This window comes from Ammodytes marinus, assembly GCF_949987685.1.
Source record: "Ammodytes marinus genome assembly, chromosome: 6".
NCBI classification, from domain to species: Eukaryota; Metazoa; Chordata; class Actinopteri; order Uranoscopiformes; family Ammodytidae; genus Ammodytes; species Ammodytes marinus.
This window is the reverse complement of record NC_137235.1, coordinates 10,556,230-10,579,710: the sequence shown is the minus strand read 5'-3', so window position 1 is coordinate 10,579,710 and position 23,481 is coordinate 10,556,230. Positions and strand designations below refer to the sequence as shown.

Here is a 23,481-nt window from a genome sequence, read left to right as displayed (position 1 = left end):
ATTACAGGAAGATGTGATTGTGTGTGTACATGGTTGAACAGTACGTGTGTACAAATAGTAAATGGTAAGATCATGTGGTTGTGTGTGTATAAATGTGTCCACCAATTGAGGCATATGTATTTGTGTCCCTTTAGTATGCCAGACTGAGTTTATGCCTTTGTCAAAACTAAAGTCTTGAATCCTCTCATCCGCTTTGCCTAATTCCACTGAGACCGTCTTTTGAATAGATGTCTGAATATTAAAAATCGTCCTTGCCCATGTTTTTTGTATACATCATGTACATTCATCAGACTATATTAATTTAATTTCAGTCAGTATCTCTAGTTCAGACATTTAGTAAAAAAAAATTAACAGCAAATAGTTAAAACTTGGCTTTGAGCTTTTGTACCAGATCATCCTCTCCTGTGCTCCCTTTTTAGCTGTTAAATGTTATTCTTATATTTTTCTCTTTGTACCTTGTGTGCCTTCTCTGCCCCAATTCTCTTTGTGCATCTCTCCAGCTGACAAAATGGCAATGACAGATCTGTTGAAAGCTGAGGAGATCAAGAAATCTCTCGAAGCCTTTGCAGGTCTGTAACAGTTGTATCATCAAGATGATATTATCAGCAGAAGTAGTTGGATACTGACACCGTATCTTCATAAGGTCTTATTCAGCCAACTAATAATAATTTTGATTTCCAAAACATTTCAATTTGGCTGTTGTGATGGAAGAAACAAGAGGTGTTTCGGGGTTCAGTCTGTATTCTCCGTCTTGCCTTTTCTAGGAGAAACATTCGACCATAGAAAGTTCTTTGAAATGGTGGGAATGAAGGCCATGTCAGCTGAAAACGTCAAGAAGGTCTTCCAGGTTCTGGATGTGGACGGTAGCGGCTTCATAGAGGAGGAGGAGCTCAAGTGAGGAACTCACACAGACACAAAAACATACAATACACAGAAGGAAGGCTCGGCCTAAAAGACTGCACAATGCCATATGTTCATGAACACTGTCCAGTGTTATCCTTATCTGCAACATCCTGTACTTTACTCAGGTTTGTACTGAAGGGCTTTTCCAAGGAGGGCAGAGATCTGACCGACGATGAGACAAAAGCATTCCTCGAAGCCGCAGACAAAGATGGAGACGGCAAGATCGGCATCGACGGTAAGGGAACATTGTAGGGATGAAGGGAAGTTATAGGTTGGGAAGTGTACAGGTTAGCATTAGAAGATTAAAAGTGGCTAACTGTAGCTCTCCACATTCAGCTTCTGGGAGAAATCCAACCTGGATATTAATGATGAAAACATTTATATTGTTGTTGTTACTTTTGCTATTTTATAGCCAGTATGCATTCTGAAGAGTTAAACAATTAAAATTCAATGGTGAAAGATAGCATACATTTTAAACAAGCTAAAAGTAAAAACGGTCTTACTTGTTTATAGAAATGATCATACCAAAAGCATGTTGGCAATGTTTGCTCCTCTGGTTTAGTTTAGTTTTTGTTTCGGTATTTAAGTGTTTAAGATGTATGGTGGATATATGATCATCATTTTGTAGTGTTTACATCATTTCAGAAACCTTTCTGAAAAAAATAATAACGCATTAGTCCGTGTCTCAATATTTGTCCGTAAGGTCCTCTGTTCACAGCCGATAAAATAATTTTTAAGAACTTTTCATAAATATAGAGTAAAACATTTTTTTAAAGGCTCAATCATTTTCTAAAACAGTTGGTCACTGTTGTTTTAGATTAGTTACTGAAATGGGAGTTAAATGTGTCTTTGTTGGGAGACCATTTTTAGACACAGATAATACACATCTGACACTATAGTGAGTTTACGTATTAACAGCAGCAGGATGGTGAATGCAGGGCTAATGCTTTATGGCACAGTGGAAATAAGATATATCGAGCGATGGCTACACAAACTATGCTTGTTAGTAGGATCAATTCATTGGATTTGTTGATAACATGGAAATAAAGAATATTGCCAGAGTTTTTCCTCATCATTTGTGCAAATGTTTTCATTTTTCTCTTACAGAGTTTGAGGTCTTGGTGCATGAGTAGGGGATAGCTGAACACCCTCCTTTATCTTCCTCCTCCTCTTCGTCCCAGCATTCATATTTTGTAAACGCTGCCTACAAGCTCCTCTTACCTTTCTCGGGACTCCGCACACAGAGTCAGACCGGGCCTGCTCTCTACAAAACCCTACAGAAGCAGGCCAACCGGGCGTTACCATGAGGAGTAACATGAAGCTAAAACTGGCGCCAGTTTCATTCTTTAGTTTTCAATTTTTCAATGTATTTATTTATCCTGTATGGGTTTCAGAAGCTTAATAGTTTCATGAAGATAGTTAGTGTTCTCAAAACAGGTGGAACTAGTACTGTAGATGGTGTAGATGTTCTCAAGACTCCTTTTATCATTATTTCCTTTCTCTGTGTGTATCAGGTTGTGCATTTCTTTTCTCATTGGTTTTACTTTTAGATGTTCACATATCAGCACACTTTCCTCCCACTCCTCTTCCTCACCCACCTTCCCTCAACTCACCTCCTCTGTTCTATCTCCTCCTCCTCACTCCCTGCCTCTGATCACATGATGTAGTTAATAAAATTATAATAAGGGAGAGCTGTGAAGAGAGAAAATATCGGTAGGAAATGATATTAAAGAACCTTGAGTAATAACTGTCTCTTTACTTATTGCTACAAACAGCAGTCACAATACACATTAAACTCACACACATAATGCACTGAACATTGCAAAACATATCAATCATAGCAGGGGGAAGAGATTACAGTCACTAGGTGAGAAGTGTAACTTTGAAGTAAAACAGTTAGTGTCATGTGAGAGATTCTGATATGCATCTTAGTGTTTTTAAGATAAAATATAAAAGTCTGTATGGAAAGGATTATATTTTCATGACCAGATCTGACGAATCAGATCTGTTTCATGTGAACAAACAAAAAAATCTGATTTGGGACAAGTTTGTGTATCATTATGCTTAGCTGACCAGTTATTGTCTGTAGATTCATGTTTAGCAAACACACAGGGGGTTATATCAATCTTCTCATCTAACTCTCAGCAACAAAGCAATCAAGCATATTTCCCCAAAAAATCCTCCTTTAACATTGACTTTACACATATATACTTTACAAATATTTGATGAAGAAATTACTTGAAAAATGTATGGTTTTTATATTAAATCTACTGTAACACTGTACAGAAATTCACCAAACCTTTCTCTGCCCCTCTGGCTCAAAGCCGTCACATCTCAGCGATGCCATTACATTCCCCTAAAAACAAAAATGTATATCCTGCCTCCACCACCTGATCCGGCAGCCTCGGTTACCAAGCGGCCTGCATGAGCGCTGATGGATCAGTGAATCTGAGGAGAGGATCTGTCATTGGTCGACGTGGGGCGAAGCTTTACTGTGGCGAATGGGTTTGTGCCCCTGAAACAAGAGGATGATGGAAAAATGTAACACAATACCTCACCCCGATTGTTCTCTGCTAACACAAATAAACCACGTATACACACATGCACACACACTCTAGGTTGGGACACTTACATCAGACCCATGCCAGAGGATGGAACATTTTGACTGTGGCTAGTGAGCATGCTTCAGTGGTTGTCCGTTTTTTACGCTTTACTCGAATTTCAGTGTTGCTTATTGGTTTGAAATGTTGCGGTTTGAATAAATAGCGGTTTGACCTTGGATTTGCTTTGATTGCTGATTTCTTTATGGATTCAAGCTGCAGTCTGCAATTCAAAATGTTGCAAACTCGGATGAAAAATCCAGCCAATATTGTAACAATCTTAAAACAAGTGCTTAGTGAAAACTATAAAACTAATGTGAATCTTAAAACAAACATTCACCCGAACTTTATATATGATGAAGGTCAAAAAGATACTAGAATTAATCCGACACTGAATTCAGTGAATGCATTTTTTTTATCATGTTATTCATACATGCTGAAAATTACCTGGGAAACAGTGGGTTTTCAGGTGGCCCATGGGGTGATAATGCCTAAGAAAAGAGAAGAATGCCAATGTGAACAAACAAAACAAATAAAGTAGGATGAGTGCACCATGCTTATTTTCAACAACTTTGAGAGTAAATTATTTTCAGATTAAAACATGTGGTACCTGGACATCAGATACTGATTCACCCTTCCTCTCAAGGAAGGGAGACACTGGTCGAAAATCTACTGCAGAGCCCCTTCTGAGATTGTGACCCGGGGGAAGAGGGGGGGGAGGGGGTGGAGGTGGGTGCTTTGTCTCCTCCACCTTCCTCTCAGGATGAGGAGAGGTCGGCCGGAAGTCCACAGAGGCTCTGCGGTTTGGTGTTGCTGGTGGCGGGACGTCTCCATAGCTCGTGCTCTCTGATTGGTCAGGGTAGGTGTCAGTGGGGTCCAGCAGATTGTTCATACTGTGGCTTCTTATAGAACCACCACTGAGGGGTCAAAGGTGCACATATATAGGAGCTTTTAAGTGAAAGATTAGAACATTTTCAACTTCTTACAGAGCAGCAATCTAAGTAATTAATATAGTCGTAATGTGATGTTAAAAGTTTCGGATCTGCATTAAAACAGTGCTCCTGAAAATGTGAGGCGTTCAGACTCTTGCTCAAAAACACTTTATCTTTTCATATGCTGTCCAACATCTGGGAGTTTGTCCATTTATCCATTTTCAGGTCTCTCTAAGTCCATTTAAATTGGTACGTTATAGCAGGCATCCTCTGGTGAAATTTGTTGTGCAGACTGACAGTAATTCCTACCTTGTCGCTATATTGTTGGAGAAATCCTCGATAGGGGCCACATAGGCAGCAGGGAACCAGCCCTGACTGGAGGATATAAGAGAGATAAGGAAACAATGAAAATAACTTAAACTCCATAAATCCTCTTGTCCTTGTACTAGGAGTATATATACATTATGAACACACCTAAAAATTGCATTAACCGATGGATTGCATGCATACACATTCATCTTCAATCTCAGCTACCCACCGAAGGCTGCTGTCGGTGCGTCCATACAGCCATCCGTTGCGTGGCTCTTGCACCAGGACAGTTACAGTCTCTCCCCTGTTGAACGGTAGAAGCTTTGGGTTGGATGAAGAGGGGTGAGACACTAGAGCTCTCATGGCTCTCCCTGCACCCAGGCCCAGAGACTCCCCCACTGAGCTGGAACGAGATCGGCTGGGGAGAGGAGATGGTGCTGGAGGGGGGAGAATAAGTGAACAATAAAGCAATAAATATTTAATTTGAATTCACACAATACAATGTACATACTAGTTTATATTAGATACTGTGTAAATAATAACATTACTGATATTGTTTGGCTTCAAAGGTTTTACAAAAATCATAGCTTGCACAAAGTACATACAAAAAGTCTTCATCCCACCTCTAGAGGGCACTCCGCCCAATGCCTGCTGCTCCCTCCTGGCCCAGGACATATCTTCGTCTCTGGCTACTGTCTGCAACAGCGAGCTCACTGAACCCCGCAGCTAAAACAGCATAAACAGGTCAATTAACTGCTATGTCCATTTAGCTTGAATTATTTATGAAACATAACACAGTAAGTTTTTTGCCCTAAGCTTTAGTTTACTGACGCTGATAGACCCTAAACAAGCTGGGTTTGTGCTGATCACACAGTCAGTCATAATAATTACTTTGTGATCTCAATGTAAACAGTTCAACATAAATAGTCGTCTAATTTTGACGCAATCTATGAATTCCAGATAATGTATACTCAGTTGCAACTTTGTTAGATACACTTGTGAAATCTAATGCAGTTCAACAGAGTTCAGCCATAAAATCCTTCCTCAACGGAGATAATAATAATGTTTATGTTTGATGTGAGAGTGTAAAGCAAAAGTATTCCAATGCAGTAAAGTAATTCAACCAGTTGGCCAAAGTGACCAGAGCAGATCAGAATTATTTTGTATTTTTTAAATAAAAATATAATAAAATAGAAAACGGGGATCAACAAGGGAATTATGTATTAATTAGGGAATAAACAAATTATATCTCTTCTCAAAATTAAGGCCGGTTCTCTCTACATTACATCTTTTTCACAGACTGGTGTTGAGAATGCTAATTAACAGAGTAAAATGTTCAAATTGGATCAATATAATTGACCATGTAATGCGTTGTTACCTGTGCCTCTTGGTCCATGTGGGTGGGTGTTCGAGGTCTAGACCCTCTGGTGTCATTCACTTTCTCTTTCCATCCATCGGCCTTTTGCTGGAGAGATGCACCAGTCTGAAAACAGAGAGAGGTGAGCAACTGAGCACCTCATTAAATCTCAACCCATTCAGGCAGCAACAAAATTAACAGAAACGCTTTAGTAAATGAAACTTTGGTTTTAATCAGATTACAAAGCAACTGAGATGCAATCACATAGGTGGAATACAAATGCTGTGTAGCCCAATGATCTGTCCATGGTGTCTTAAAAAATGGTACTGTTGATAATGATGAGGTTAATTTGGCATCAGCTAAAAGTACACCTTCAGCCGACAATTAACTCTGCATAAAAAAATCATAACTCATAATGTTATGAAAGTAATTGTGTTTAATCACAGTATTCACCTGTAAAAAGGTGGTGAAATTCTGTGAAGCGAAAGTATTACAAAACTTTTACAATAATCCCATAATTATTTAAATATTGCTATTAATGTGTGTGCTGAAAAGAAATCAGGTGTTAATTCACAGCCTAGGCTCTGTAAACTGGTATGTAAAAAGGGGCCCACCATAGCTAGCTACATGCTAGTTTACAGAGCCTAGGCTGTGTTTTAATACTGGATTTTTTTTCAGCACATACACAGTAAGTACAGGTAGCAGATCGTGAGGAGATATTCACTGATTTTGACATCAAGCATGGTTCAGAACTGCTGACTAATGATTTTAGTGCATTTCTCATTCACATTTTCCATACTAAATTGCTAATTTCGCTTTGTAAGAGAAGAGGCAGGTCCCTGTAGTTTCCCTGTTGTTGTGTGGTGCTGGAGTGTGTGTGTGTGTGTGTGTGTGTGTGTGTGTGTGTGTGTGTGTGTGTGTGTGTGTGTGTGTGTGTGTGTGTGTGTGTGTGTGTGTGTGTGTGTGTGTGCTAACCTTGTTTATAAGGAAAAGCAGTGACTGAGTGAGACCACAGTGTTTCTCTGCCAAGAAGCGATACCTCCTCTCCTCCTCTTTCAGAATCTCCTGCTGGCTCTGCCTCAGATACAGCATGTACTCACTGTTCTCCTGAAAATACACACACAGTGAGGCTCGCACACAAACACGTATGATTAATGACACATATTTAATGGTACAGAAGTATTGCTACATTTGTTCCAATATAACCTGCATGTAACCTGTGTTTATGTGTGTGTAAATACCAGAGAGTCTCTGTAGGCTCCTCGTCTGAGTTGTTTCTCCAAAGCTTCTGCCTGGTTCCTCACCTCCAGCTCATACACTCTGCGACTACCCTGTAGCACAGGAAACTGTTTCATTTTACAAGCCCTGATGGAATAGTGAAAAATTCCCTGAATTTGCTCATGATCAGATATTTTCTTTAAATATCTCACCTTTCAGATAGTTAGGGACTAACTATGTTTCAAATTAATCTGGTCTTGTCTGACTTAACCTTACTAAATAATTCAGACTCCAATAAGTATGTGACCTTCTCAGAAAGATTCAAATCTGCAGAATTACTTATAATGGATTATACAGTAGGTGTTGAATCTTAATCTGGTAGGTGCTGTATCTTAATCCGGTATAGTGACTGCTCTGCAGATAAAGATTTAAAGCCACAATGACGCGGTACACTCAAGTCATTATTGCAAAACCTTCCAGAACAACAGATTAAAGATTTTCTGAGGTTGCCTGAACTAAAAACATTGCTAGATGACAGTGGAGATCTCTTGAGCTATAGGAGGATTTGTAGAGATGAATTGTGTCGTATTTGCAAGAATATACTGATATCTTGAAAAATACGAATGCATTTGGAGAATAAAGAATACACAAATTGCAATACTTTATTTAGTGGCCCTTATTCAAAGTAATGTATATATATATATATATATATATATATATATATATATATATATATATATATATATATAAGTAATGTATATATATATATATATATATATTTATATATATATATATATATATAAAACAGAAAAGCTGTGTATAAATCATAGTCCTAACCAAAATATTCCAGTATGTTCCCCAAAATACTTCTTGACGCAGCAGTCCTCAAAAAGATCAGATGCATAAACACATGCTTTTCCCCCTCTGTAAACTCACATCAATGTACTCCTCATCCAATTTGACATTCTTCTCCATGGCTTGCAACACCTCTACCTGGAACCATCGAAACTGCAGCACGAAGAAAAACAATTTACCCTTATCCAACCAGTAGTTTTCATTATCCGTCCTTAGGCCTACTTTGAAATCAGAGGCCAAGTTTTGCTTATTCACGTGTCGTCAGTGAAAGCCACAGCAGTCATGTGTAAGGGTTTGAGTGGCATTGCGAATTTCAAACAGGCAATGAAATGCAAGAAGGTCCTCGTCTCCCCACAGCATTCTGGTAAACTCAGCTTTGGTCCCCAAGTATGCTTACAAGTAAATCTTCTAAACCTCCCAATATTCTTTTAAACAAGATGCTATTTTCCAATTTAGTACTATCAGCACAACATTATCTGCTATAGTGTCATTGCTACACATAAAGTTAAATGTCTACTGGGTTTAATAAAATGTATTTTAGAAAGATGAACCAGTCAGTTATTTTTTAATATGATACTTTTATATTTAAATATGAACTTATCACCACCAGCCCAATTACAATATTTTAAACATTTACACTTTTATCTTAAATTTTCACAATTGTTTGGAATGGTGTGTTTTTGCTTTGAATAACGAGAGTATTGACTGAAGGCATTAACTTACCACGCCCTCCATCTCTGCTGTGAGTCTCCTTTGTGTTTCCGATATCTGGATTAAGACATCCCCTGTTTTAAAGAAAAAGACTTTGGTAAGTCAGAGATAAAACTGGCAAACACCAGACTACATCATCAACACACACATCAAAAACCCTACTGTCCCAATGTAAAATATATTCAAGTGATGCAAATACGCATGAAAGAAAAACTTAGCCAATGCCCTTCATAATATCGGTGCCTCTGCTCTCGTCTATTGTCATGAATTGTGGTTGAGTTAATGAATTGAGTGCAGCTGAAAGACTTTCCCTATCAATAATTTAGAGGCTGTCACTCAATAGGGACCCTGGACACGCTGTGGCTCCCTGACCTTCTCAGTTAGCCAATCTAGCAGAACCCTGTGTGTCATGCAGAACACACATGCACAACTGACGTAAGAGCCCTACACTATCTCAAATGGGATATGTTTGTATACTGCTAATTACCGCTGACAATGCCATCACACGTCCCCAGGGTCAGAGTGAAAGTGATGCTTGTGGAAAATATGCACTCATGCATGCACTCAGGACTGTACACAGACACACACAACTACACATACATGAACACACATACAGATATACTGTACACTAGAGAGGGTAAGTGGAATTAATTTTATGGTTACTGAGTGTGTGTGGTATTTTTCAATCATGGTGGCATCAGTATGATTAGGCTCAACATTAACTTGATAGAGCACTTGGCCATCTCTATGACACAACTCTGTGTATGTAATGAATGCAATAAATTAAGGCTGAACCCTGTAATGGAAAGACTCATCAATCACACATACCTACAAACACACACAGACAGACACTTACCAAGTGAGCGAGATGAAAGTGTGTGAATGGCCTGGTCTCCCATCTTAGCCACAGCGCTGAAGTAGGCCTCACTAGAAATAGCTAATGCTGCAGAGAAAGCACAAAAATGCACATCAAACTAAAAGCGTTTCAGGTTCATTACTTTATAAACTTTTAGGCTGTAACAAACATCACATCCAGATAAAATACTCTTAATTCTGTTGATCATGTCTGCCTTTATTCATAAACACAAGCCTCGCAGTGCATGTGATATGTGATTTTGGTCTAGGAATAGCCCCCTAGGAATAGTGCTTATAGTTTTACCAGGCTGCTGCCTTGTTGCCCCATGACTGACAGTCTGGTGTTGTTTTATGAGGCACAGAGGCACATTAATGAAACATGCTGCTCACCCAATTACCAATGTAACGCACAATAGATATTGGAGAAATTTAGGAAGGATTAGTGAGGTCAGGCAGGAAAATACAACGGGAGGCACACACAAGCTTCTGTTTTAAACCTTTGTACACCATGTTTTGAGGAAACACATTTCAGATTCTGCTTTTAAATTGTTATTAGTACCGAAATCTTAACTTAATTTTACATATTTAATTATTGCATTGCTTTTTGGCCACATACAAGCACAGTGACTGACTACCAGCTGTATTGAAAGATGGTGCTTGTTCACAAACACTGAACAGAAAACCTAGTATGTAGTATGTATCTACATGATTTACAAATGAGTATTAAAACACGTTTATAGTCAGTGGCGTGCACAGGTAGACCTGAAGTGGTGCTGAAGCACCTGTCCTTTTCCCCTGGCCCAATCAAATGCCATTTTTTTATTTATTTTTTTTTTTTTTTACAGTGTATGTGGCCCATGCCGACATTATCATCTATAAATGCTCAACGATTAAAAACATTTGACAATAATGCCCCAATAAATATGCCCCCCCCCCTCCTCCTCCGCACACACTTCCTTAGTCAACGTGAACGCGCAGAGTGGACTCAAACGGAGGTGCGTTGCCGCAGCAGTTCACAGCTGCTGCACACACACACACCTACTCCCTGGCCTGCCCTGCCCCACCAGTGAGGTAACACATACATTGAATGGAGTCAAGAGTGTATTGTTTGCCCCCTAAGCCTCAGTTGCCAAGCTATAACTTGCATTTATTTGTCTCTGTTTTAAAGTAGCCTCTATCATGCAGCGCCACACAGCTGAGCATAAATTAGCCGACTGTCCTGCTTAACAAGCTAGCCCAAAAAAAATATTGATATGACGTGATGAACACAACTAATGTCGGCAGAGTTTGTCATTGGTGCAGCATGTGAATCTATCAGTATGCTGAATATTTAGTGTTGTTTAGGTTTACTTTAGGCTATATAATTAACACATGCAGTAATTTATTTGCTATATGACAAACAGGCAATTCCCAATTGCCTGCAGATAAAGTAGCCTTGTGCCTGGTTGTAATGTAACCAAGCAGTCTTATTTTATATGGTTGGTCTCTTTTTATTTACAAATTGCAGTATAATGCCAAGAAAGGAGAGGTTAAAAAGGAAAAAGAAAGGGAGCTACAGCAGGCAGCCCAGGGGAGCAGCTCTCTGCTCTCCTGGATGAAAGCATCCACCAGCAGCAAGGAGGAAGATGAAGATGAAAGGTCAGAGTCAAGACCAGAGTCATGTTAGCTGTTCAGGGCCTTTTAAAGCTCAGATTTTAATGTTGAACTGTTCCTCAAATGTTATTGAAATATCTTAAAAGCTGTCCACACATTTTATTTTAACTACGCAAAGTGTGTTAGTGGTACTAAATCAGTCATGAAGCTATACAAGCTAATTATATTATTTTGTCCCAACCATAAGTTATTTCTATGTTACAAGACTTGCAGTAATCTTGTATTTACCTTAATAGGATATTGTTAGTACCGAGATCAGGGGCCTAACGAAGACTTCAAAGAGAGAATTCGGGATAAGGGATTATTTAAAAAAATCCGAAGCTTTTTTTTCAAACATGTACATTATTTCTTTCTGCTTTTTGGTAATTCTGTGTCTCCAAATTATTCCAGAAAATAGTACTAAATAGCCCACATTGACACAGGTGATTTAGCCTTAGCTTTCTTCTCAAAGTGTACCTGATTGATGAATTTTACTTTAAAAGGTCCAGGGTCCCAAACACAGTCTCCCAAATTCCTTTGAGAAACACTCTATGTGTGGCCGGGTATTAAAAGTCATTAGGCCAGGGGGGGATTTTGTACAAGTACCCTTAAAATGATTTGGTCATTCATCGATAGACTATATTGTGCCCTTTTTTTTGCAGTGAGCACCTGCCCCCCAAAAAGTCTATGCACGCCACTGTTTATGCAATGTCTGTAAGTGGTTGGTTAAAGAATCATTTTCGATTATCTATGATAGAAATAACAGCAACTCAGATAATATAATCCAGTTATAGGTCCTACAGTGGTATTTTGTGTAGTTAGAATTTGACTGTTATTCATAAAAACATCAAAGAGTATAACATTAATCTTTTTTTTTAACACATATGAAGAACCAAATTAAAACATATTGGTTACAACATTTTATGTACTTCTATATACCTTCAAAAAATATATTTAAATAAAAACACATGCATACATACCTACACACACAAACAAGCATTATATTACTGGTCCCTTACAAGCTCACTCACCTTGGAAAGCTTTGACATAGCTGTTTCCTAGAGCAACAAGCTTCTGGAGGCCAGGGTTGAAGTGCTCCATCAGGTTCTACAGTAAAATTAACACACACACACACACACACACACACACACACACACACACACACACACACACAAGAGAAACACATGCAAACCAACACACCAAAAGAAACACTTGTTACTTCAGTTATTAGCAATCACACTGAAAGAGATTACTCTGGCCAAATTAGGATAAAATATGCATCAAGTTCATAAATGCTGCAATAAAGCCCATGTGTCCATGCCATCAACATAATCCAAAAGTAGAGAATAAGGAGACATAATAAACTCACCAAATAGACGGTCAAAGTTGATCTGTGCAGCTGGTCACTGGTAGCTCCAGACATAGTGATCAATTTCAAAGACAATTTGAACAATTAGAAAAAAAGAAAAAGCCTCAAAAAATGAACGTCAGAGGCCGAAGAAACTTCTGTGAAGAGTCTGTACTCCCATTCAAACCTCTGAAGATGCTTGCTCCGGTGGGTTCTTGTCCTATGTGTATCACTGTCTTAAGGCCGTGAAAGTCACCTTCACTGCAGTCCCACAATTCCTGCTTTTGTTCTAAGGACCAAAAACACCTCTCGAATGATAGTGCTTTCCTCCGTCTCTCCTTTTCTCTCTCCTGTCATTTGTTAATGGGCCTTTTACTTCCCCTTGTCATCAACAGTTTTCATTGAAAGAACGAGCGAGAGGGTGAGGGAAAGAGAAAAGGGAGCAGGTGCCATCGATATGACCGGGCACGGTAAATTATAGATTATAGCCCTGAAAGGAAAGGAGGACAGCCAGCTGCCCAACTAGCTGTGACGTACACTCACACCTAACGGATGACCTCAACTTGAGTAAAAAAAACCCGACTACCTTATAAAAAAGGTACATATTAGGTACTTGTATACAGTTAGATAGAATGACATAACTAAACTTGCTCTTCAAAGCTTCAAACACTATGAAGAAATAACTCAGATGCTAAATATACCGTAGGTATCTGCTTCATAACACTCACATATCAAATATCTATGAGCCACATACTGTAAGCCGATCACACACACACTGTACATGAAAATGATATAAGGATCACCTTCTCTGCCCATGAATAGACCTACGTATATCTTGAATCCAGATGAAAGTTTCAATCTATAACTCTAGTTGTCAGTCAAGGTTAGTTGAAAACAGGTCTTAAAACAATTCAAATGTGAATCAAAGAATCAGAAGGTTTTGAAAATTAAGAAGCGGCTTTTCACGTTTTATACTTTATTATACACGTTGTCCACACCACTAAAAATATATTTCCATTGTTGATGTTTTAGATCATTTAAATCATGTCATTAATTTATCAAAAGAACTTCACACTGCCTTCGGTCGGGGTAAATAACAAGTTATTAAGCACTAGACCCCAGTCCCAAATGGTATTTTAAATTTAAAAGAATCTGACATTATCTGTAAATCGCTTTAATATTTTAAAATTTAAGAATGTTATCATCTTCACAAAATGCAACAATTAAACTTCCTGAACTTAACAAAACTAAAATACATTTCTTGTCACCAGCTAAACTGATCTACATCTTAAACATGTGGTCACAATTCCTCTGCCTTACTTCAAAGGCAGAGGAACCAGAGGACCCAAACATTTTAATCCGTAGCCACCAATTTTATAATTTTAGTATTTGATTTACAGTGGTTGATCATTTCTCCCAATAGTTGGTACAATGGTTTCTTAAAAATCGTGAAATTGCATAAGATATCGAAACCAACAATCAATTCCATTGTTGCTTCCTATCCTAGCAAGAGACTATATCATCAACACTTTTCAAAACATTGTAAGTTGGCAGTATGGATTTGAGGTGCATGTTTTTTTATAGCTATAATAGGTCCTTGTGACACTAACCATTTTTCAGCGATTTACAGATAATGTCAGATGTATGTTTTAAAATGTAAAATACCTTTTGAGACTGGGGCCTAACAGCGTGATGTGTAATCATTTCAGTCACTTTCAAAACACAAGGGCGGCACAAACTGCCCAACCCAGCAGGTGTGACCTAGTCTTTCAAGTGGGCAATATCGTCATAGATGACCTCATCGTCTTCATTTGATCCCTTCTGGCAATGACTTACAGTATCCAGCACAGTTTTTAAACGTCTATCCAGAGCAGCAAGGTGTGGCTCGGAGAGCAGTGGCGCCACTCTGTGAAGGGGATCATTTTGGAGTGAGGCCCTCATGATGTCACTTAGACGATAATCTGGCAGAGACAGTAGACTAAGGCGTAACCAGGTGGATCGACGGATTCTAGAGAAAGAGCAACATGATAGAGAGAGGTGGTGGACAGAAATTAGTACAGGCTGAGGTGTTTGGGGAGGAGGAAATAATGGATAGAGGAGAACGAACAGGTGACATCAAGGTGATTATATTATTATATGTGATTTATAAATCCTGACAACATAGTAAAGACAAAGAGTATTACAAATAACTGGATTAACCTCAACCGTGCTAAATTGAAAACTATTCCAAGTAATTGAATTTCACTAAAGACAAAAAAGATAAATAACTGCAGAGTAGACAGGCAAAGATTTGATCAAGATTTGATCACATTCTTGTTTTTACCTGCAACACTGTTCTAGAGGAACTAGGATAGACGGCTCATCTTTGGAGTAACGTCCAAATCTGCAATGAACACAGACGAGTCAGTCAGGAGACTTCAAAATAACAACCCCTGCATCTTTTACAAAAAAAAGGTCAACAAAGACACACACAGAAATACTCACGCCCTGCCATTGTCAAGGTGTAATAGAAAAGTGCTGTTGCCAAACTTTTCAAACGTTTCATAATGGTGCCTGTCCATGTTACCTAGAGTTTAAGGACAAAAGAGCTTGGTTATTTTTTAATATGAAAAAACATTATAGAAGTTAATTTTCTTCTGAGCTTTCTGTTGTCATTATCAAAAAAATTTAATTATCCAACAATCAGTTGAAATAGCCAAAACATGTTAAACAATGAAATAACATAATTAAGTTTCAAAAAAGTGCTATTTGATGTATTGTTTCACTAGGTATGCAACACTAAAAATATTTTGAAAGCACTAAAACTAAATAGAGCAGACATTTCTGACATGAACAGTTTTGTGTTTACAAACACATATTTTATTTTATTTTTCCTTGATTATAAAATATACTTGCAATGTTTTTGCTGTATACATCTGGACAAACTACTTACACAAATAATTTAACATTATATAATACAATATGCAAACACTGAAACACCCAAAAACCAAGAACTGAGGATAACTGCAAATATATTATTTATTTATGGGTGCAAAATCATATGTAGGGGAGAACGGGGTAATCTGAGCCACTTTTTACATTTGCTCCCCTCTAAGGGAGCTAAAATTATTTATCACTCAAATTTACACATTTCCCATTAATTCAGGATGTTTCCTAGAAATGGGCATTCGCAGAATTTTTTCAAGACAAAGGGCAGTGAAAATATGATTGTTTTAAAAAAAGTTGTCATGTGGCTCACTTTACCCCAGCTGTGGGGTAAACTGATCCACTTACTTTTTCCACTCAGAAACTACCATAACAACACATATTGTAACAGTAAGAATCCTGAAAGCTAGCCACACATTCCAGAACTAATGTCGGACCAGTAAAAGAATGATGGGGTTTGGTCAATTAAGCAAAGCTCATTTTCTAAACACTTGAAAGTAACTCTGAACAAAATCAAATACAACATATTATAATTCAAAAGGTTTTAATAAGATTCAAATGAAAGATAGAACCAGTTAGATTAGAACACAGTCTGGGGGTCAGAACACAGGACCCTTAGAGCCAGCTAGTGTCTTGGGGGTCAAAGCATAGGAAAATCAGAACCAGCGAGAACAGCCTGGGACTCAGAACACAGGAGAAGACCCAACTGGATTATAACATCAGCCTGTCATACTCTACAACTAGGCCTACTCTACATTCCAGCCCTGAAGGTTACAGGGAAAGATGAGAAGGTGCTCTTTCCGTGTGGTTGCCCCAGGTCGTCTTCCTGGTGTATTTCCTTGGCATGATGGCTTTTCTACAATGTGTATGTCATTAAAATAAAACATATGTTATGTAATATTACATTAAAATATGTTAAAGACTAAACTTAACTTGTGCCTCATGGTGGGGGAAAGTGAGACAGTGGCTCACTTTCCCCCACAGCATTTGGCTCACTTTCCCCCACCACCACAATTTGAGAAAAAACTACCTCTCTTCGCATTTCAGGCTAATCTTCAGTTATCAGCATCACATGGTTTCATATGTTGGTAGTTCATCAACACGTATGACAGAAGTTTTTCTACGTGAATACATTTGCTTTGGCACAACAGTTGATTAAGTTGACAGCAAGAAAATTTACTTTAACATGCAAAATACCTATTTTGTTGAAAAAAACATGCTTACCACAGCACCATGAGGTCCTCTCTTTCAGGGCCATGGGGAAATGAGAGGGGCTTGAAAACATATATCTCACATGACCACAAATGTTTTCCGTTGCCTAGATACAGGGGGTGGCTCACATTACCCGATGCCTCAGATTCCCCCGTTCTCCCCTACACTGTAAATACAGTATATGAACTTTTTACCAGTTTTCACATAACTTCACACCTGATGAAAACTACCTGGGCACAGCTGTATCACATACAATGCTCTAAATTGCCATTTTGACATTGTGTAAACATTTTAATGAAAAGAACAAAATTCAAAACATTACAAAACTTCAAATACAAATAGGCATTATACAGCAAGAAGAACAAACTGTCACATTAATGTATTTGAACACAAGCCCTCATTATAATGGTGTATCAAACTGCATTGCATTAAAGCGCCAGCCTGTTGCCTCGCTGCAGGTAAAACCAGGTTGTTTCAGTCAGAGCATACTCACTACCCTCACCTTTCTCAAACTACACAACACAGGATTTAGCTTAGAAGGAAGGGGACACGTAGTGATAATGTTAACATCTGCCAGTCCCCAGTCTCCACTGTCCCGCTCTCCATCGAGATAGAGCGGGCAGTGGTAGAGTGGTAACTGTGGGTCAATCGATAGAATATCATATGCATCCTGGACCATACTGGTATCCTCTAAAGATGAACCTGTACAAGTTAAGGTATCTTGTGCATTATTTGTGCTCTTGTCTTGAGCCTTGACACAAACAAGTGGCAGTGAGCATGGCTGCATAGAGAGTGTGTCCTGTATGGCTCTTAGCTGTGGATCCCATGATGCTCCTCTCAGCTCCAGGCCACACAAATACACAGCATCCAGAGGAATTGAGGTGGGGTATGTACTATCACTCAGAACCTGTGGGGAAGAGAATAATAAAAGTGATCAACCTTTTCACAGTAAACCTCAGAGCATGCTCTAAATATTTAGCGCAATATTAGGAAATCCACTGGATTATTTCACTGGGTTTGAAATTCAAAAGGCCATATTATCATTCCCTATTTGTATGCATTACCTGAAAATGCAGAGCTATATCACTGATATGTTTGCGATTCACTCGAGCAATCTCTGTCATCACTGCCACCAGAAAACCTTTGGCATTTTTGAATGCAGATAGTCGGTAGGCACCAGGTGGATCTGAAGTGTTGTGGTGCCAGTGATAAGCACTGAGCAACTCTGCCCTCCTCTCCAAGAGAGACAAGTCAGTGAGCTTGAGGAGGGAAGCAAAGTTTGATGTGCTGTATTGAACGGGCTGTTGGAGCTGTGAGAGAAGCAAGGACACTTGAGCAATGAGATCATCCCACTCAGAATGGAAGAAGTTGTGTAAGTAACTGTGAGATACAGCTCCTGCATTTGTATCTGCGCTGTCCTTCTTATGTTCAAGGTAACTCTTCAGAGCCTTAAGTCTGTCTATAGCGTGGCTGTAGGCTGGCAGTATGGCAGGCTGGTTTATCTGGCCGAAGAAACTCCTCACTTTTCCAAGAGGGGTCTGCGAGGCCTTCAGTAGTATGTTCAAATTGTGGCTATTGATCTTGATTATCTCAACTGCCACATCTGCATTGAAGCCCAGCACGGTGGGTTCATTGAGGTTTGCTGAATCCCGAAGACCCAAGTCGAAAATCTGCAGCAGTCCCGACAAATCTGAGGACATAGACATGGACACAATCAGTACAGTGTTCTCACACAGAATAGCTAATTAATAGCACCAACTGTGGCCCTTTTGCTTGTAATCCATGTGAGAGTTTATTGCTCTATTGATTTGAAAAGTCTCTTTTTAATAATGATGTAATCACCAAAAGTAGCAGGAACCTTTAGTTCCCGGAAACATACACTGTATCTAAAAGTAGACTACTGCTGCGTGGATGCTCTTATATGTTAACACTGCACCTAAAAAAAAAGTGCAGCAGATCCATCCCTGGCATTAGCATGGAGGACGTTCAAGTTGTGCTCTTGCTGATCGTTCTTTATTACATCGCAATACATCAGAAAGGAGAGTTTTGAACATGACCGGAAATAAAATACTCTCTCTCCCCAAAGTTCCTGAACCTTTATAAAGTACTTCCCCCAAGCAGGGTATTTTACAAAGAACCCAGGAACTATGTTTAGACCCTGGTTTTTGAGGTGGAAACACAGAGTTCCTACAAAGGTTCCTAGTTCCTTGGGAAAGTACCTGTTGTGGAAAAGCGGCTTCAATGTTTAAGAAAGAAAGAGTAGGGGGGGAGGGGGAGAAAGAGTAAAGAATAACTCATGCATGATCCCTTCCATGCAGTTCACCATCTCATCAACCAGTTTGTAAACAATATACTATGCAAAATACAATGAAGTGGTTTGTTTACCAAAGTGGCCTGGATTGCTGATAAAATGTGGGAAGATTTGTGGTTCACTGCTCCAGAGAGGTGAAGCTGTAGAGAAGCAGGTTTTGGCAACGGTCTCAACCACCTCCACATCTGTAGTGTCTTGTACATGGCCACCATGCACTAGATTGACTATGAATGAAAAGTATAACAAGGTTAATGTATAAAGTAACTGAACTACAGAGACATTTTATCTGATAATGCTGCCTCACCTGCAATATACTGTAAAGCCTTAGCATTGTCATGGCACACACTAGCAATGGAGATGTGTGCCTCCGTCAAAGCTAGGAGGTCTTCCTGGCTCCTTTGAAACAAAGACAACCACATGCACAAGCATAAACTCTAAATCAATCATGAAGGGCGTAGGCCTTTTTCAAATAAATTCAGTTCACAAAGGTCATAGCAGGCAAATATACTAATTTACGAAGAGACAACTCTACCATATATTAACTACAGTACATGGGCCCATTCCCTCACCAATTGTAGATTCTTCCTTGGTCTCTGTGGTCGTATGTCTGTCTCTGCAGTAACACAGAGTGGAAGATGGCACAGCGGAGGAGGAGCTCCATGTTGTCTGTTGTGACACCTGAAGGTGACTGACTCTGCATGATGGACAACACCTGTCCCAAGGAACTGCTCAGCTCCTCCCTCAGATCCCAAGGAGAGTCACAGACCAGTGGCAGGGCACACATTCGCACTGTTGCTGATAAGTAATAAAAATAATAATCATCGTTAAAATCATAATTATTATTACAATCTGAGCAAAACAAAAACATGTCACTGTTTTACTTGAGGCAGTAAAATAAATCACTTCATAAATCATAGATTTCGTTATTGAGAGAAAAAACTAAAGGTTGTGAGATCATCCCTTAGACTGCAGCTAAAGTGACTTAAAGCTCCCATTTTGTGCAAATGCACTTTTCCGATGTTTTTGAACATAATTATGGGTCTACGGTGTGCCTACAGACTGCCAAAGTATCAAAAAAAAGAAAGCTCTCTCCTTTTCTGAAACCCTCCACCTCTCCACCCAATATACTCCAGTCAGAATTCTCCCCGTTTCTGACGTCAAAAACTGGAAAGCCAGAAGCTTCCACTGTGCAGTCCACCCCCCTATTTCTTATTGGTCCACGGCCCCGAGATCGCCTCGAAAAATCACCCCCATGTTGTTTGCTTGTTGCTAAGCGACAAGATGCCTGTAGTACGGCAAAACATGATGAATGTTGCATAATCCACTAATTTATCTTAACCACAGCAGCCTCGTTTTTAATAACACAACGGATAGGAAGCTAATTGTGCTTTTTTTCAAACAGTGAAACTGAAATAAATGTTTTATTGGTATTTTTGCCTGACTGGTGTATAGCTATTAGCTTTGGGACAAGCATTCAGCTTTTGCTCATAAAAACATATTTCTATTCCCCACACCAGTCTGGAAATGCCTCGTTTTTAACAGGACAAAGGATTGGAAGGTATACTGAAGAAGTCTGACTTTGAAGATAATTTTTTCACTGATTTTAGTGGTATTGTTAGCAGCTAGCTCCCGAGCTAGCTTCAGGACAAGCATTCAGCTTTTGCTCATAAAAACATATTTCTATTCCCCACACCAGTCTGGAAATGCCTCGTTTTTAATAGGACAAAGGATTGGAAGGTATACTGAAGAAGTCTGACTTTGAAGATAATTTTTTCACTGATTTTAGTGGTATTGTTAGCAGCTAGCTAGCTTCGCAGAAGCCACCATCTTTTGCAGCATTTTTATTGTGAACATGCCGTTTCCATTAGCGTGTGGCTGTCAGTGCATCTGTATGAACATAGTCTTTCATGTAGACAAGGATAGGTCATGTCAAACTGTTCAAAGTGCGTTACTAGCACTAGACTTGGTTCTTCTCATGGGTAGGCTAAACCTAACTGTGCTAACAGGCTATACGTCATCATTGTTTACAAACAGACAGAGGGCGAGGCGTATCTGGCTTCGCTTCCGGACAGGGGGCGGGGGAGCTCAAAGATTGTATATTTACGAGGGGAGCTGCAGCTCTTTTTAAAAAATAGGTCATTATGAGATTAGCTGAACATCAGCATAGTACAATAAATTATCTGAAAGTTTTTTTCAGCAAACAATTGAAGAAAAACGTATTAGGGACCACTAAGACCATATAATATGGTGTATAATAGAACCGAAAAGTGTATAATATGGGAGCTTTAAATAAGAAGGGAGGCTTTGAAAAAACTGTGATGGACATATAATAGATCTACCTGGTATGGAGCATGATGCATGTTCTTGAGTTATAAACCACAGTCTGAAGCGCGGGTGAATCAGGCATCGCTCCTCTATGCAATAGGAAGTTAAGAGAAATACATACATATAAAGACTTGATTATATCTTGGGTTGTAAGCATTTTACTAATTATACCAATGATACAAATTCAGTTTAGAGTTATACATTTCTCAACTACCTCTGAAAGATGAAATCAATAGACTGAGGTTAGCCACAACTTTATCATCCCATTGTTCCAACAGGTGACAGTTGTTAAAAACCAACCAGTGGCCATCTTTAACAGCTTTGTCCAGGATTGAGAGAAGCATCTCTCTGTCAAACAGCGGCCCACAAGAAATCACTTTCACTTGAACCTAAAACATATTCATTAAGAAAAACATCAAGCACTGCATGATTGATTGGTTACTTACAGCTCATAAGTTTAAACAAAATGAAACAGTGTGTGTTACCTCCTTTGTTTCTGATACACATTTGGCCATTTTGTCTATAAGGTGAAGAGGCTGAATGCTTGTCCCCTTATCTCCTCTTGAACTGGGCAATGTAAGGATGATGGGTCCCTCATGTTTGACAATATATTTGAATAGGGCCTCTGGGTTCGCAGTGTGGGGGACTTCAGTCTGTCCTTGCAGGTAGAGGTGGTACATGGCCATGGCATCAGCTAGTCCCTCCAGGCAGTGCGGGAGCATGGTCTTCCAGAGGAGAGCCCGCTGTAGCAGGGATAGATGAGAGTGAGAGCGACAGGGAACAGCCCCTGCTACGGTGGAGGAGGGCAAGTGTAGGTACTCTTGCCATTGTGTGGGGCAAGTGGAGAGAGAGGCAATCAACCCTCTAAAGACTGGGATCTTCTCCAAGCAGAGGAGCTCTGGTTGGATATGAGTTGGTATCCAGCTGGGCAGTGCACTTGTGGAAGGAGGGTAACAGGGTTTCACTTTGATGACAGGATGTTCAATGTCCTGAAGGCCCCTGAGGAATGCCACCCTTTCAGCCTTAGAGCAGAGCTGGGTGTGTTGGAGCAGAACCACAGACACCAGTAGCTTCAGAACGGAGACATGACTCTTGTTGAGACAAGGCCTGTATTGGCCAATCAGCTGGGCTACCATCCGGTGTGTTACCTCTGCTATTATGCCCTTTGGCACTTTCCCAATGTTATATGATATTAATGGCCTGTCCTTCAAAATAAAGGCCTCCCGCATGATTGTGGTAAAGCCACGCAGGGAAAAGTAGTAGGCAGGGGAGAGACGGGACACCTCCTGCAGAGCCTGGTACAGAGCAGCAGCAAGCCTCATTAAGTGTCGGGGCGCAGCCAGCAGAGACTCATGGTACCCCAGCTCGTCACTCAGCTGCTGAATCTCAGCCTGGGGTTTCTGCTTTGCTTCATCACAAACAGACACACGGGGGAAAAAATGAAGGTCCTCCAGCAGTGAGGTCTTACACTGCAGGATGTAGTCCATCAGAGCATCCTAAACAAGAATATAAAATAGTCAACTGATGCACAGCAGCAGCAAAAAACAACAGATTATTATTTGTCAAGTTGGATTTCATTAATTGTCCAAAATCACAGTGGCTTGACTGAGAATTTCATGGACCACTCTCAGGCCCAGTACAAAATTGGTGTACAGTATCCTCGCTCAATCACCAAATCGTGTCTAATGCAAATGGTCTCCATTCCAACTGCAGCCCAGGAAATTTACACATTTCAAACTCTTATGTAACTAATGTGGACATGCAAAGTCAGACTACGACTTGTGGACACAACATACATAAGATTTAAGTCTGAAAAATGATTAACAGATGTCGCCAGATCATTTTGCAAACTGCAGAGGGGATTTAGATGATGACATGACACCTCACCAATGCTCAAGAAAATATTTCTAAACAAGGTAAAAAGGATGCTCCAATTAAAATAAGTATGTTGAATCTGGTGGTTAAACACTCTCTAGTGATATGGGTGC

The 23,481-nt window shown here is 39.6% G+C and overlaps 4 protein-coding genes across 4 annotated transcripts in view; 1 reads left to right on the top strand and 3 right to left on the bottom strand.

Annotated features, from left to right (window-relative positions):
* Positions 1-505: 505 nt before the first annotated feature.
* pvalb7 (parvalbumin 7) lies at positions 506-2,036 on the top strand (the record flags this gene model as incomplete). Its single annotated transcript, XM_080029218.1, has 4 exons — positions 506-569; positions 765-894; positions 1,029-1,138; positions 2,011-2,036. Exons 1-4 carry the CDS (start codon positions 509-511, stop codon positions 2,034-2,036), a joined length of 327 nt encoding a protein of 108 aa, XP_079885344.1. The 5' UTR covers positions 506-508.
* Positions 2,037-3,342: 1,306 nt separating this feature from the next.
* On the bottom strand, positions 3,343-12,795 carry baiap2l2b (BAR/IMD domain containing adaptor protein 2 like 2b; the record flags this gene model as incomplete). The annotated part of the gene is made up of 14 exons (XM_080029677.1): positions 3,343-3,418; positions 3,951-3,994; positions 4,114-4,420; positions 4,745-4,810; positions 4,974-5,181; positions 5,368-5,470; positions 6,123-6,227; positions 7,077-7,208; positions 7,343-7,432; positions 8,256-8,327; positions 8,898-8,959; positions 9,742-9,828; positions 12,404-12,479; positions 12,742-12,795. The coding sequence occupies 14 exons, from the start codon at positions 12,793-12,795 to the stop codon at positions 3,343-3,345; spliced, it is 1,482 nt and encodes a 493-aa protein (XP_079885803.1).
* Positions 12,796-14,481: 1,686 nt separating this feature from the next.
* Positions 14,482-23,481, bottom strand: part of LOC307252287 (extracellular serine/threonine protein kinase FAM20C-like) — a gene marked incomplete at both ends in the record, with an annotated part of 51,966 nt that continues 42,966 nt past the window's right edge. Inside the window, 3 exons of the mRNA XM_080029924.1 lie at positions 14,482-14,728; positions 15,044-15,103; positions 15,205-15,286. Coding sequence (XP_079886050.1) covers positions 14,482-14,728; positions 15,044-15,103; positions 15,205-15,286 — 389 coding nt within the window. The remainder of the gene's footprint in view (positions 14,729-15,043; positions 15,104-15,204; positions 15,287-23,481) is intronic.
* dnhd1 (dynein heavy chain domain 1) overlaps positions 17,336-23,481 on the bottom strand; it is a gene marked incomplete at both ends in the record, with an annotated part of 37,178 nt that continues 31,032 nt past the window's right edge. Inside the window, 8 exons of the mRNA XM_080029831.1 lie at positions 17,336-17,764; positions 17,922-18,547; positions 19,243-19,392; positions 19,473-19,564; positions 19,738-19,963; positions 21,508-21,582; positions 21,708-21,882; positions 21,979-22,989. Of these exons, the coding sequence (XP_079885957.1) occupies positions 17,336-17,764; positions 17,922-18,547; positions 19,243-19,392; positions 19,473-19,564; positions 19,738-19,963; positions 21,508-21,582; positions 21,708-21,882; positions 21,979-22,989 (2,784 nt within the window). The remainder of the gene's footprint in view (positions 17,765-17,921; positions 18,548-19,242; positions 19,393-19,472; positions 19,565-19,737; positions 19,964-21,507; positions 21,583-21,707; positions 21,883-21,978; positions 22,990-23,481) is intronic.